Raw genomic sequence first — 13,631 nt, forward strand, 5'->3', positions numbered from 1 at the left:
AAGAGTTTTTTTTTTCTTGTCTCCATCTACTGGCGGAGGGAGTTATACTCACTTGTGGTGAGCACAAGGGAATGAAGAAGACAGGATTTTACCTCTTTAAAATGTCTAGCCCTAAATATAGCTTTATAACAGTCCTGAAAATGCCTTGTTTTACAGTAATACACAAATCAACAAAAAAGCCATTACACTGTGCAATGTGTTATAAAAAAAGAACCCAGTTAACAAAACAAATAAAAAAAACACCTAGTTTTGGGAAAAATGTATTTGTTGTATAATAAACATGGTAGAGTTTATTGATCTAGAAGCAACTAGTGGCTTTGGGAAAGTCTAAACAAGAGTAAGCCTCAAAAGAACTTGCTTGACCAAAATATTTTACCTATTTCCCCTCAAATGATATTTTGTACAGCAACATTCTGCTTTGTTTTGTTTTCTTTTGTTTCAAGTCATCAGCCTCCAGACAGAATTTATCCTATACATACTATATGTAATAGGTTAATAATTTCCACATTTGTGAACTGATTACATCATTGATGATAAACAGAAAACCACTTTTCAGAAAAAATAATATTTGTCACAACTGTATCAATGGGATAAAATGAATCCTACAGAAAGTTGTTCTTTTGGGAATATTGTTCAACAACCCGACATCCAAACATTATGAATCAGTCACATTGCTAAAACTAAAGAAAATAAAAACACTGCTAGTTGGAATGCCACAGTTATTCAATCTGCCATATTAACCATTTTAAGTAAATGAACTTACATGCCACACAAAATTTTATTAAGGTGACATTAAGGTTGCAGGTACATAGCAGTTTCACTACATATTACCTTCCAAAAATACTAATTAAATTTTTGGAAACCCAGGAAATGCAGAGTTAAGGTTGCATTTCTCAAACAAGCAACCCCAACTAACTTAGCTTGCCTCATAGATATGCCTATCATCATCTTTGCATTTAGAAGATCAAAAATGTACACCACACATTGGTTTTATAATCTGTTTCATACATACCTGTCATACTAAGTGCGATGTCTGCATATGGAAACACTTTAACTCTGTCTCTACTGACACTTTTGATTCTGCAAAGTGCTGCATGCCTCCAGCTCCTTACAGGGCAGGGCCCTTAGTAAAGACAGGCATGATTGCTTTCAGTATGCTATTTGTAACAGAAATTTCTAACATTTCTTTGTGCCTGCTGTGTATGACTGTAAGGACAGCCATAAAGCAGCAGTACCATTACATAGCTATGAATAAGACACTCCACTTTTTGTGGTTACTAACTGAAATTTAACATTTTGGTATGACGGATAACGGAGCATGAGTTTAATTTCTCAGGGCATCACTACAAGAGCAGAGTTAAGGTAGTTCCGGCACCTTGCCTGAGAAATGCAACCTGAACTCTGCATTTACAAGTTTGTTCATTTTTTTAAAACTACCATTCCTGAAAGATAATATGCACTCGAAACGCTGTGTGCCTGCTTTGCCTTTTGCGTGAAATTTTCCCATCTCATCCACAGAGCTGAGGTCCACCTTGTAAAGTTAATCAACCCTCTAAGTAAGCGTTGAGAGACTCATCAATAGTACCACAATTCCTGCAAGCTCTAAGAGACTTGTGTGGGCCCCCAAAGCCCTTTAGATTGGGTTTGTGATTGTGGTCACCTCTTAACCCCAGAATTTTGGTGGCCGTACATGGGGAATAGGGAAGCTGAAAGGAGCAAAGAGGTCAATCTGAGGAACAGTTCAACTATGCAGGAGAAAGTGTGGGAGAAGCAAGAATACCTCCCTGACTTCTCCACCCAATGGATTCTCTTATGGTCTGCCAGAGAAGAGTTCTGCTGCTGCAAACCACAGAATGTCTATTGGTTAGAGAAAGGATAGAAGTGCTAGTGCTTCTCCCTGCCTACTCCTCCTACATTCGCTGCTGAACACCATGTCCCCATCTGGAGCTTTCTGTTTCTGGTAACACCTGCGTTCTCAAGCCAGAGGTCAGTTCTCTACATGTTTCTCCCCACAGAGACATGAATATCTTTTGAGAGGGATGACATGCTCAGGAGTGCAGGAGAAAAAGGCAGAGGGAAAACACACCTGCCTTCTCCACTCCATGCATTTTGTTAAAAGGACAGTCCTGCAACAGCAAGCCACAGAAGACCATCAAAGAATGTCAAAGAAGGAGAGATGGATGAAAACAGGGGGGCCTGGGAAAGCGGAGATCAAAGGGGCATTCTCCAGCCTTGTCTTGGGAATCTCCTGAGGTTTGCAGGAAGAGAGAACCCCAGAGAGCCTTAGGAAGGCTTACTGGCCTCCTTCACAAGCCTTTTAGTGGAAAAGTTCTCCTTTTCTCCTCACTGATAAGCCTCTCTGCTGAGTGGTTTTCATTTTGAAGTCTCTCTCTGCCAGGAAAAAGGTAAAGACTCTATTTTTAACCACTGGAACTGATACTCTGAAGCAACGTTACAAATTCAAAATAACTTTTTAAATTAAGACTTTCACAAAGTAATCGTTGGTCCTCAGCCCTAGATCTCATCAAGATCCCAGAAAAATTTCCATCTAACAAGTCTCTCTTTCCTTTCTATTGTCTTAAATCAAAGCGTGTTGGGGCAGGGGAGAGAGGAGGTTAGAGTTTTGAACTTCAGTGAACACTTTCTATTTTTAGAGAGTGTCATGATTCAAGAACCTCTTGTTCAGTTCATGTCAAATTTCTGCCTAAGCTTCAAACCTAACTTACTAGTTTTGAGAATCCTATAACTTTTTTGTGGATTGTAGAAGAATGAGCAAAATCAGTCTTGTAACAAACTCAACTGCTGCAACCTTTGCCAGAGTGAGTGCTGTTACTCATGATTATTTGCCTGTAAAAATGGAAATCTCTTAGATTCCCCAATTTTATTCACTGAAACAGAACTTGTTCAACATTGATTTTCAAAGACAAAATATGAAATATTAACAAATTTACAAAAACATAAAATTGTACGACACATTTTAATCAGCTGATAGGCTGTTATTTCTCTTATTAACAAATATCTAGATGATTGATGATACTAGATCAATAAACCAGCTGCAATTCCTATTTTAATATTTCAAAATATTTGGCTTGCAGAAATGGTGTTATGTAATGCAAACAGAAGCAAGAAAGCAAATGGATGGAACTAATCCAAACAGAACAATTCATCTTGGGACAGAAGTGCTGATCCTGTTCCCATTGAAGTCAATACCAAAACACCACTGAATTCAATTACATCAGGATCAGGCCCTGACCAGTACATTCCAAACAGATTAGCTTAATTGAGGACCTACCACTGCAACAATACCCAAGACTATGGATATCATTTCAGCACATCAACAGTAATAGAATTTGTGAACCAATCTATTTCAAATACCAGCCGTGCTTTTTTTAAATTTCCATAATGCACTTATCAAGCTCTTTATGCATCAGAAAACCTGTCCACATGAACACCTTAGCGCACAGCTAGATTGATATGCGTTGTTATTATGCCAAGATTGAACACATATAGTAAATTAATTCAGTTAAAGGTATAGTATATTTCCCAAGTACATTGTAGTAGACTGTTAACAATTTAGTGTGCCATTTTTCGTATCTTCCAATAATTTCAATGTTATTTATCATTTGATATTTGGACATATTTGTCTGCATATCATCTACCTTTCTAATCCAGGCTTGGGGACCGCTGTTGGACAACTCATCTGAGGACAAAATCTGTGCTCCAGTGCTTCCTGTGAATTGGCCCGGTAGAGAGTTTGACTGCGCCCAAGCATCAATCTACAAGATAAATCAGCATAAAAACAAAATAAAAATCTGCAACTTCTCTCCATAAATGTAAAGATCCATGCAATTTGTGTTATGAACATTTCTCCCACCCCCTACCCCTATTAAAAAAATAGGAAGTTACTAGATGGTTATAATTTAGAACTATTTTTACTTTAAAACATGTAAACCATAGTGTGATCATGAACAAGTCATCTCCCTGTTCTTTACCATCTTACTACAACTCCTTTCATCATTTTTGTAAAGTATTTGTCCAGAGGTAAGTACAAAAATTATTACTGTCTCCCCCGAACCCCTTTTCCTCATAATTATAATCTTTTTCAGGACTAGGAAAAACTATTTCTGGTCAATTCCTTAATCAGACATGTGAAACTCAAAAATCACCAGGTAAACTATGGTATGCCTTATATATCCTAGGCTATGGTATATTTAAAGTACTGTTTTACTATGAAAGATGATTTTTTTTTTTTAAATAGCATTCTCTCAAGGACTCACACTTGAACTCTGCCTAGTTTTTTATATTGTGCTCATCACAATTATTCTGGGCATATATTTACAAATAAAATTAGCATCACCTTTTAACTTCCAGCCCTGCAATCTAAGGGTAAGTCTACACTACGGGATAATTCCGATTTTACATAAACCAGTTTTATAAAACAGATTGTATAAAGTCGAGTGCACGCGGCCACACTAAGCACATTAATTTGGCGGTGTGCGTCCATGGTCCGAGGCTAATGTCGATTTCCAGAGCGTTGCACTGTGGGTAGCTATTCCGTAGCTATCCCATAGTTCCCGCAGTCTCCCCTGCCCCTTAGAATTCTGGGTTGATAGCCCAGTGGCTGATGGGGCAAAAATCATTGTCAGGGGTGGTTCTGGGTAAGTGTCATCAGTCATTCCTTCCTCCAGGAAAGCAACAGCAGACAATCATTTCACGCCCTTTTTCCCTGGATTGTCCTGGCAGACGCCATAGCATGGCAACCATGGAGCCTGTTCAGCTTTTCTTTTTATTATTATTATTTTTTTTTACAGTCACCTTATGTGTACTGGATGCCGCGGACAGAGGCGATACTCCAGCGCTACACAGCAGCATTCATTTGCTTTTGCATGATAGCAGAGATGGTTACCAGTCGTTCTGTACCGTCTGCTGCCAGGGTAATTTGGCAATGAGATGACGGTTATCTGTCTTTCTGTGCTGTCTGCTGCTATCATGGGTGCCCCTGGCTGAGGTCAGCCAGGGGCGCAAAAGCAAAATTGGGAATGACTCCCCGAGTCAATCCCTCCTTTACGGTTTCTAAAAACAGAGTCAGTCCTGCCTAGAACTTGGGGCAAGTGTACTAGAGAAGCAGGGCATCAGAGAGTACAGCTGCTCCATGTCAGATCCCGCAGAAATGATGAGCTGCATGCCATTCACGGGGGATACCCTTGCAACAACCCCACCCGTTGCTTCTCTCCTCCCCAACCTTCCTGGGCTACCGTGGCAGTGTCCCTCCCATTTGTGTCATGAAGTTATAAAGAATGCAGGAATAAGAAACAGTGACTTGTTAGTGAGATAAAATGAGGGAGAGGCAGCCTCCCGCTGCTATGACCGTCCAGGCAGGACATTAAACGGTGCGGAGGAGAGGAGCCCAGCATCCCGCTACTATGATAGTCCAGGCAGTACAGAATCTTTTCTTTACACAGGAAAGGGAGGGGGCTGATGGAGCTCAGCCCCCAGTGGCTATGATGAGGACGGTTACCAGCCGTTCTGTCCCATCTACTGGGAATGACCAGGAATCATTCCTATTTTTTACCCAGGCGCCCCCGGCCGGCCTCACCTGAGGCAAGCCAGGAGCACTCACGGGCTGATAGTGATGACGGATATCAGTCATATTGTACCGTCTGCCACCAGGGAGAGGAGAGGAGCGGATACTGCTCTTCACTGTTGCAGCATCGCGTCTACCAGCAGCATTCAGTAGACATAGGGTGACACTGAAAAAAGTCAAGAAACTATTTCTTTCCCTTTTCTTTCACGTGGGGGGGGGAAAGGGAAGTAAATTGACGAGCTATTCCCTGAACCACGCCGGACAATGTGTTTGACCCTACAGGCATTGGGAGCTCAGCCAAGAATGCAAATACTTTTCGGAGACTGCTGTGGACTGTGGGATAGCTGGAGTCCTCAGTACCCCCTCCCTCCCTCTATGAGCGTCCGTTTGAGTCTCTGGCTTCCCGTTACGCTTGTCATGCAGCACTGTGTAGCCTGGAGATTTTTTTTTCAAACGTTTTGGCATTTCGTCTTCTGTAACGGAGCTCTGATAGAACAGATTTGTTTCCCCATACAGCGATCAGATTCAGTATCTCCCGTACGGTCCATGCTGGAGCTCTTTTTGGATTTGGGACTGCATTGCCACCCGTGCTGATCAGAGCTCCACGCTGGGCAAACAGGAAATGAAAATCAAAATTTCACAGGGCTTTTCCTGTTTACCTGGCCACTGCATCCAAGCTGAGATTGCTGTCCAGAGCGGTCACAGTGGTGCACTGTGGGATACCGCCTGGAGGCCAATACCGTCGATTTGTGGCCACACTAACCCTAATCCGATATGGTAATACCGATTTTAGCACTACTCCTCTCGTGAGGGAGGAGTACAGAAACCGATATAAAGAGCCTTTTATATCGATATAAAGAGCCTCGTAGTATGGACGGGTACAGCGTTAAATCGGTTTAACGCTGCTAAAATTGGTTTAAATGCGTAGTGTAGACCAGGCCTGAAAATCAAGTTGGTTTACTTCCGGCTTAAGTATCACCAACAATAAATACTCTGTGGTAAAAATTTAAACTAAAATTTTCAAATCTGAGTCCCTAAAGTCAGACTCCTAAAATCCATATTTGGGTATTTATATAGAGAAAGCGGCCTGATCTAAAAAAACTTAGCATCATTTTTCACTGACTTCAAAAAACTTTGATAAAGAAAAAACAGAGTGGAACCTACCTGTTCCTGTGCACGATTTAACAAGCACATGGCCTCTAAGTCAAATGTATTTTCTGTAAGCCTCTTCTGAGCCATTGTTCGTTCATTCATTGCTGTAGAGATGTCCACAGTCTAGGAAGAAATACAGCTTATTTATTTTTTAAAACAGAGGTCAATAATGTGTTCTTGCTCTAGAAGCATTTATTGTAAAATAAGGAGATATGCTACAAAAGTTGTGTTGAAAGTAGTAAATTGAAATGGAAAACAGATTCTACAAAAAAAAAGTTAATCTAACAATTGCTTCTTAAACATGTATAATCTGAGTTTTATAAAATTAATATAAATTGTGTAGGGATAAAGTACAATACAGTGGTATTACTTTTTGCAGTTCCAGCATGTTCATAAATTGGTCAACAATCACTAGCCTAGTAAGCTTCAATTTTATATTTATTTTCAACAAAGAGAAATAGAGCAAATGTTCCAGATGTATAAAACTGAAAAATATTTTTTTAAATGCTATAAATATATTTTATATTGTCAAATACTAGAATGCAGAATAATTAATTAAATGTAAAAGGTCAGGTCCCACAGAAACATAAGCAAAATTTCTTTATAAAGAGCAGTTCCTGTTAGGATTCATGTTTTAATACACACTGGTATTTCTCCAATGTAGTGCAACTTTTCATACTTGTATCACATGCATTTTATCAATCTGGATTTAGTCTAATTCATCTACTTAAGACCTCTTCTCTTTCTCTCTCAATCACTTGCTTCTAATTTCTTCAAAAGGATGTACTTATTCTGCTCATTCACAGACTACAGCACCTTTATTCTTAAACCTGTTTCAGAATTCTTCCCTCCTAGCTGCAGTAGGACTTCAAAGGACATGCTGCTCCAGATAATGCAAAATTATTCTGGGGTGTACCTAAAACCCAAAGGCATCCAAAACACACTACTGAACAGAAACAGGAATGCAATTTTAAGAGGGCAGGCCACGTAGATATCAATTTCACAGTGAAGAAGAGTGGTTTGGGACTGGCCTATTGCTGGGTAACCATGACACACTGCTGTTTCCTACCACTTAACCTGAAGCAAAGAGGTGATAGCAAATGGCTGATCTCACCATATAAAAAAAAATCAGTACAAACCAATATCACATTCAGACACAGCAATCCAAATTCTGGTATCATCTTTGGAAGTTAATTCACTTTGAAAGCATACAGGTAACTTAAATATGCCCCAAATTAAATTTTGTAAAATCAAACTTTTATAAAATTGAAGATCATAGGAATTTTTTTCTTAAATTTCAATTACATCTCTTTTTACATATTCTCCCTGAAGTGTGAAACCTAGACTTTGCTGTACTGAGCACCTAAAAATAAAATACAATTAACCAAAGTAGAACCTGATTGCTGGCACAGAAAATTATTTAATAATCCCCTCTAAAAATTCATAGGCACGAGTGGAAATACAATGCATGCAGTGGGGACACTCAGGATAAAGACATTTACTTAGAATTTAAATCTCTCTCGGTATCAGGTGAAGAACAGGATAAAAGTTACAGTGGAACTTCTGAAATCAAATTCTGGAAAATAACGTCAGACTAAGGAGTTAAATATGAATACAGGGCAAAAATAAATTATAAATTTCTATACACAAATGCAAGTAACTTAAATGCAAAAATAGGTGAACCAAAATGCCTTTTAATAGAAGAGGAATCTGAACTTCTGTCATAGACATTAGTGACTTCTTGAAACTCTCAGGAAAGAGACATGGGTGAACCAACTGGAACAGCTCCAGGCAAACCTCTGCTCAATGCACATCAGTGGTCAAAAACAAAAACAAAAGTGTTAAGAGGTACAAGTACGGGATAGAAAATAAGCAGTATAAAGCAATCATATTTTTTAGTGGTACACTCTCACTTAGAATACTGTGTTCATTTTGGATCACCGTATCTCAAAAAAGAGAGAAACAAAGGTCCAGGGACAGGTGACTGGTATGGAGACTTCCGAATGAGAGAGATTGAAAAGACTGGTACTGTTTACTTTAGAGAGGAGACATGACAGAAATAATCAGTACAATGAATGGTACAGACAAGGTAAACTGGGTGTTCCTATTTAGCCTCTCACATAATATAAAAGACAGTATCCAATAAAATTGAAAGGAAATTAAGTTAAAACTAGTGAATATATATTTTACACAGACACAATTAACTGACAGCTCACTGACGCTGAAAATAATTAAAACCAAGGATTTGAAAAAAAAAAAGACTAGAAATGAGAAAAATGAGAACATCTAGAATTACATAAAACAGGATAACTAATTTTTATACATGGGATATAAACCTTCATGTTTATGGGGAAAAGACGACAACCACTCATTGTCTGTGATTAGGTGGAATCTTTCCATATGGGTACGTTATTCCATAATTGTGCATTTGGTACTGGCCAGTCAGATAGTGGACCAGATGGACCGGTAAAGGAATTCCTGTGTTATGCAGAGAACTGCAGAACATAAACAAGCAGCATAAACAGTGACAAAGTTAATTAAAACAAATTCCAGTAATAATGTAAGGTGTTAATAAATTTGTGTACAACATATACTTTTTTGTGTTGACAGAGCCTCTTAAAATTTTAAGATTATTCTATTCACCAAAATTTATCTTCCTTTCTAAAGCCCCAATCCAGCAATGCACTTACGCATGTGAATAGCTCACTCAAGTCAGTAGGACTAGTCACATAAGTACATGTGTACCTTTTAACTAAGTGCTTTGCTAGATCAAGGCCTATTAGCAGACACCCTACTTAGAAAGAATTCTCCCTCATGGTTGGTCACCATATTTGAGACAGTAGTGGTTTGCATTACTCTATGTAGCTTTGGGTCTTGGAAAATGCTTGGAGTAAAGAAAGATACTGTTTTACTTGACTAAACAATAACATGAATTTCAACATTTTATCCTCTGTAGAAGAACTCTTGCTCTCCATTTCTGAATTTCAACACTAATGTTGTCCCCACAAAAATGATGCAAAATCTTACGGCACTGAGGACTATTTTGGCAGACGGATATGCCAAACTATATTTCATGGGGATGCTGCTGGATTTTGTGTTACACTGGCTGCAAAGATTACGTTTTTAATTAGGGGGTGTGTGCAGAATACGAGATAGGTACCTCTCAGTTTACATATCTACAACAATTAAGTAAATCAGTAAACATTTTCAGACTTGTAGAGTTCACTGCAGAATAAAACTCCCTCCACATGCTTCCTTGGCCAGCTGCCACTAAACTTCTCAATAGGCCCAGCATCTTTAGTACATAGAGAGTCTACTCTTCTCTCTCCACCAGCATTCATCTTTTCAAGAGAAATCCTGAAGCTGGGAGAAGGCTAACAACCATATTTTTTTTCTCCCATCTCCAACCACACTGAATAATTACATTAGTTGGATACTTCTGCTAAAATGGTCAGAAGTAAACTAGTTACAGGGGGCAATTTTGACAGCTTATTCTGAAGCTAGTGCAGTAAATTAAAAAATGTCCCACACAAAATAGGCATGATCCTCTGATTCCTGAGGCCAATGTGGACTGATATCTGAATGGTCACCATTAGGTTTCACAGTTAATAATTCAGTGAGACGAATGGGACCAATTCGCATTTGTTAGATCTATTAATTAAGCTCCAATAATAGTGTACCTGGTACAGCACAATGCATAAAAGAAAATATGGTCCTGGCTCTAAGAACTGTATAATCTAACAAAGAAATCATTCAGATACAAAATGCACTGGGATGGTCCAGAGCATGGTTCTATCTCAAAGTGAAGCCAGGTATGTTTTTTTGTTTTGATAGGTATGCAAGCAATTCTTAGGCAGGTGGGATGAAGGGACACCCTCCCCTTAAAAGAAAAAAATGAGGAGACCAGCAGGTGGGGTGGACTAAAATGGACTGACTTCTGAGGGGACAGCAAAGTAATCTGCCTCCAACAACCTCCTAAACCTACAAAACACACAAAAAAACAGAGCATGAGGTTGCAGAAGATGGGTTCTCAAAAACAAAAACAAAACCTGAACATTTAAATAGTAAGTACCCGGCAGCCAAATCAGACAGAAATGTCAGGACTGAAGAGAATCAAATGGCTACCAAGGTAGACATCTGCAAATTGATTTCTGAGATTAAGACCATGAGAGAGGATCTGAGGAGCAAGCTTCTTACAGTAAAATAGGAAGTTACTGACTTGGGAGACAGAGTCACTATGCTAGAGGCTGGCCTAAGAGAAGCAAGTGACAGACAGAGCTGCAGAGCTTCATGGCACTGATGGGGGGCAGGGAGGGGGAGAGAGAGGGGCAGCTAAAATTGGATAATACAGGAAACAGAGTGAAAAGAAATAACCTCAGAATTAAGGGACTGCCTGAAAACACTGAAAGAGGCAGCCAGTATCTAAACACTTCAACTGTGGATTTGTTAAATCTCAGCTCTCTGCAAGGGGTGAAAGTAGAGAGAGCACATACAGCAATGCTGCCCCCAACTGAGCCTAAGGGCTGGTCCACACTATGGGGGGGGAAATCGATCTTAGATACGCAACTTCAGCTATGTGAATAACGTAGCTGAAGTCGAATATCTAAGATCGGATTACTCACCCGTCCACACCGTGCAGGATCGATGTTCGCGGCTCTCCCTGTCGATTCTGGAACTCTGTTGGGGTTGATGGCGTTCCGGAATCGATATAAGCGCGCTCGGGGATCGCTATATCGCGTCTAGATTAGACGCGATATATCGATCCCCGAGCAATCGATTTTAACCCGCCGATACAGCGGGTAGTCTGGACGTAGCCTAACAGTAACAGACCCAGAGATCTAATTGTGAAATTTCATTATATCTGCAGAAAGACTTAATTAGGAAAAAAGCAAGGGAGCATTCAAAGCTCATACTCAAATGCCACAAGCTGCAAATTTTCCATAACCTCTCTGCCCCAACCTTAAAAAAGAAGAAAGCACTGTGAGAAATTACACCAGCACTCACACAGGAAGATATTTGCTATAGATGAGGATTTCTATTTAAATTCTCTTTCAACTTGCAAAACACAGTAAGAGACTTTAAACAAGGAGGGGGAGGGATTTACTCATATGGAATAGAGCTCCAAATCTCAGACACACAAGCAGATACTCCAGAAGTAGAAATCAAGGATAAAATGCTAGAAGAATAGTGACAGATGATGAAACCCAAAAAAGGAGGATAGGAAAAGAAAAGAGAAGGGCCTCTAGAGAACATATTGCAATGACAGAATTGAAGCTGAACAGGAGAACACAGATACCTGATGAATAACCTACAAGGGATTTCTTGGGAGTCACCAAGAATTAACTGTTGTAAACTAACTATGTTTATGTTAGAAGAGGAACAGTATGAAATGTGCTTCAACTGGGGTGATCATAACTCTGATTGCTGTGTTCTTTATTTAAAAAAGTAGAGAAAATAAAGGTCAATAAGGGGCAGTAGGAAGGGAGGTCCCAGGTATGGTGGAAACTGGAGCAAATAGAGAGGGGATGGGAGTAGCCTTCGGCAGGGTTCTGTATAAATTCCCCATGTAACTCAAATGATCAGATGGTAATCTACCCCTAAAGGCAGAAGTACCTCCCCTCTGGATTGAAGAGAAGTAATCCAAGTGGGGAGAGTATGAGGATTTAGGATCAGCAAAGCAGTCATTTGGTGGCTGATTATAAGCTCTGTTGGTATTTTATTTTTAAACTAAGGGAAATGAGGGGAATTATCAGAAAAGTGGCTCTTTCTTTGGAAGTAATGTCTCTGAATGTCAAAAGGCTAAATTATGTGATTAAAAGGTAAAAAGCCCTGGAAGAATTGAAAAACAAAAACTACTCAGATTATTTTCTATTTCACGAAACTCACTTTCAGGAGGGGAAAATTATGGACATGCAAGGTAATTGGTTTCAGCTGACATTTTCTGCTTCAGCCAAAGAAGGGGGGGAGGGGAAGTGGGCATAGTATTTGCTAACCATGTATATTTCAGATTAATAATCAATTTAAGAAGAAGGAGGGATGACTTATCTTGTTGAAGGGCACAATTGTTGTGTTATTAATAACAATGGGCTTAGTGTATGCTTCCAATCGAAAGCAAAAAAAAAAAAAAACCCAAAACCTTTTTTAAGGACTTCTTTAAAATACTGCAACACTTTGGGGAAGGGGAGATTATACATGAATCCTTTCTGGGACAGATATGATAGGGAAGCAGAACTGCAACAAGGTGAAAGACATTACACTGTTATTCATACACGTATCAGTTATATGCTAGACTAGATTTAATGTCAATCTCTAAATCCTTAATGAAGCTGACAAGATCTGCAGAAACTGGCAACATTAGGTCAGATCATGCACCAGTGGAAGCAATATTTGATAGCTGGTGTGGGTCCCAAACATTAATCTTTTGGAAAATGAACTGCTTGCTTCTTCAAGATGTATAAATAAATGATACAGACAATACAAAAAGAGGCCTTCTTTGGGAAGCATGTAAGGCACTGGTTAGGGGCTAATTGATATGCACAGCCTCTCAGCTGAAAAAAAGAAAGAACTCAAGAAAAGGCAGAACTAAAACAGGAGATAAAAAGGCTCCAAGACTTTTATAAAAAACACAGGTTCCAAAAAAGTGTACGAACAATTAACAAATATGTGGAAATTGAATGTGTTGATGACAGATGCCCCTTAGGTATACAAAGCAAACAGTTTCTGAAAAAGGAAATAAAACTGATAGGCTATTGGCTTGAAAGCTAAAAAGGATTCAAGAGCAATGAATTGTTCCACCAATTAAAAACCAATCAGAAAAAAGATATTTCATCAGGGAGTGTAACTATGTGCTAATTTTGCTTTTTATTATAAAACCTTCTTACCTCAGATCCTCCAA

General features: G+C 39.2%; 1 protein-coding gene across 13 annotated transcripts in view; it reads right to left on the bottom strand.

Moving 5' to 3' along the window:
* Positions 1-13,631, bottom strand: part of SON (SON DNA binding protein) — a 68,728-nt gene that overhangs the window by 18,823 nt on the left and 36,274 nt on the right. For all 13 annotated transcript variants that reach the window (XR_004002422.1, XR_004002419.1, XR_004002421.1 and 10 more), the window contains 2 exons: positions 6,749-6,859; positions 3,660-3,776 (listed from right to left, as the gene is read on the bottom strand). Coding sequence is in view for 10 of the 13 variants with exons in the window: in XM_030578611.1 (XP_030434471.1) it covers positions 3,660-3,776; positions 6,749-6,859 (228 nt within the window). In the remaining 3 variants the exon portion in view is untranslated. The remainder of the gene's footprint in view (positions 1-3,659; positions 3,777-6,748; positions 6,860-13,631) is intronic.

Source organism: Gopherus evgoodei, chromosome 1 (genome assembly GCF_007399415.2).
Source record: "Gopherus evgoodei ecotype Sinaloan lineage chromosome 1, rGopEvg1_v1.p, whole genome shotgun sequence".
NCBI lineage: Eukaryota > Metazoa > Chordata > Testudines > Testudinidae > Gopherus > Gopherus evgoodei.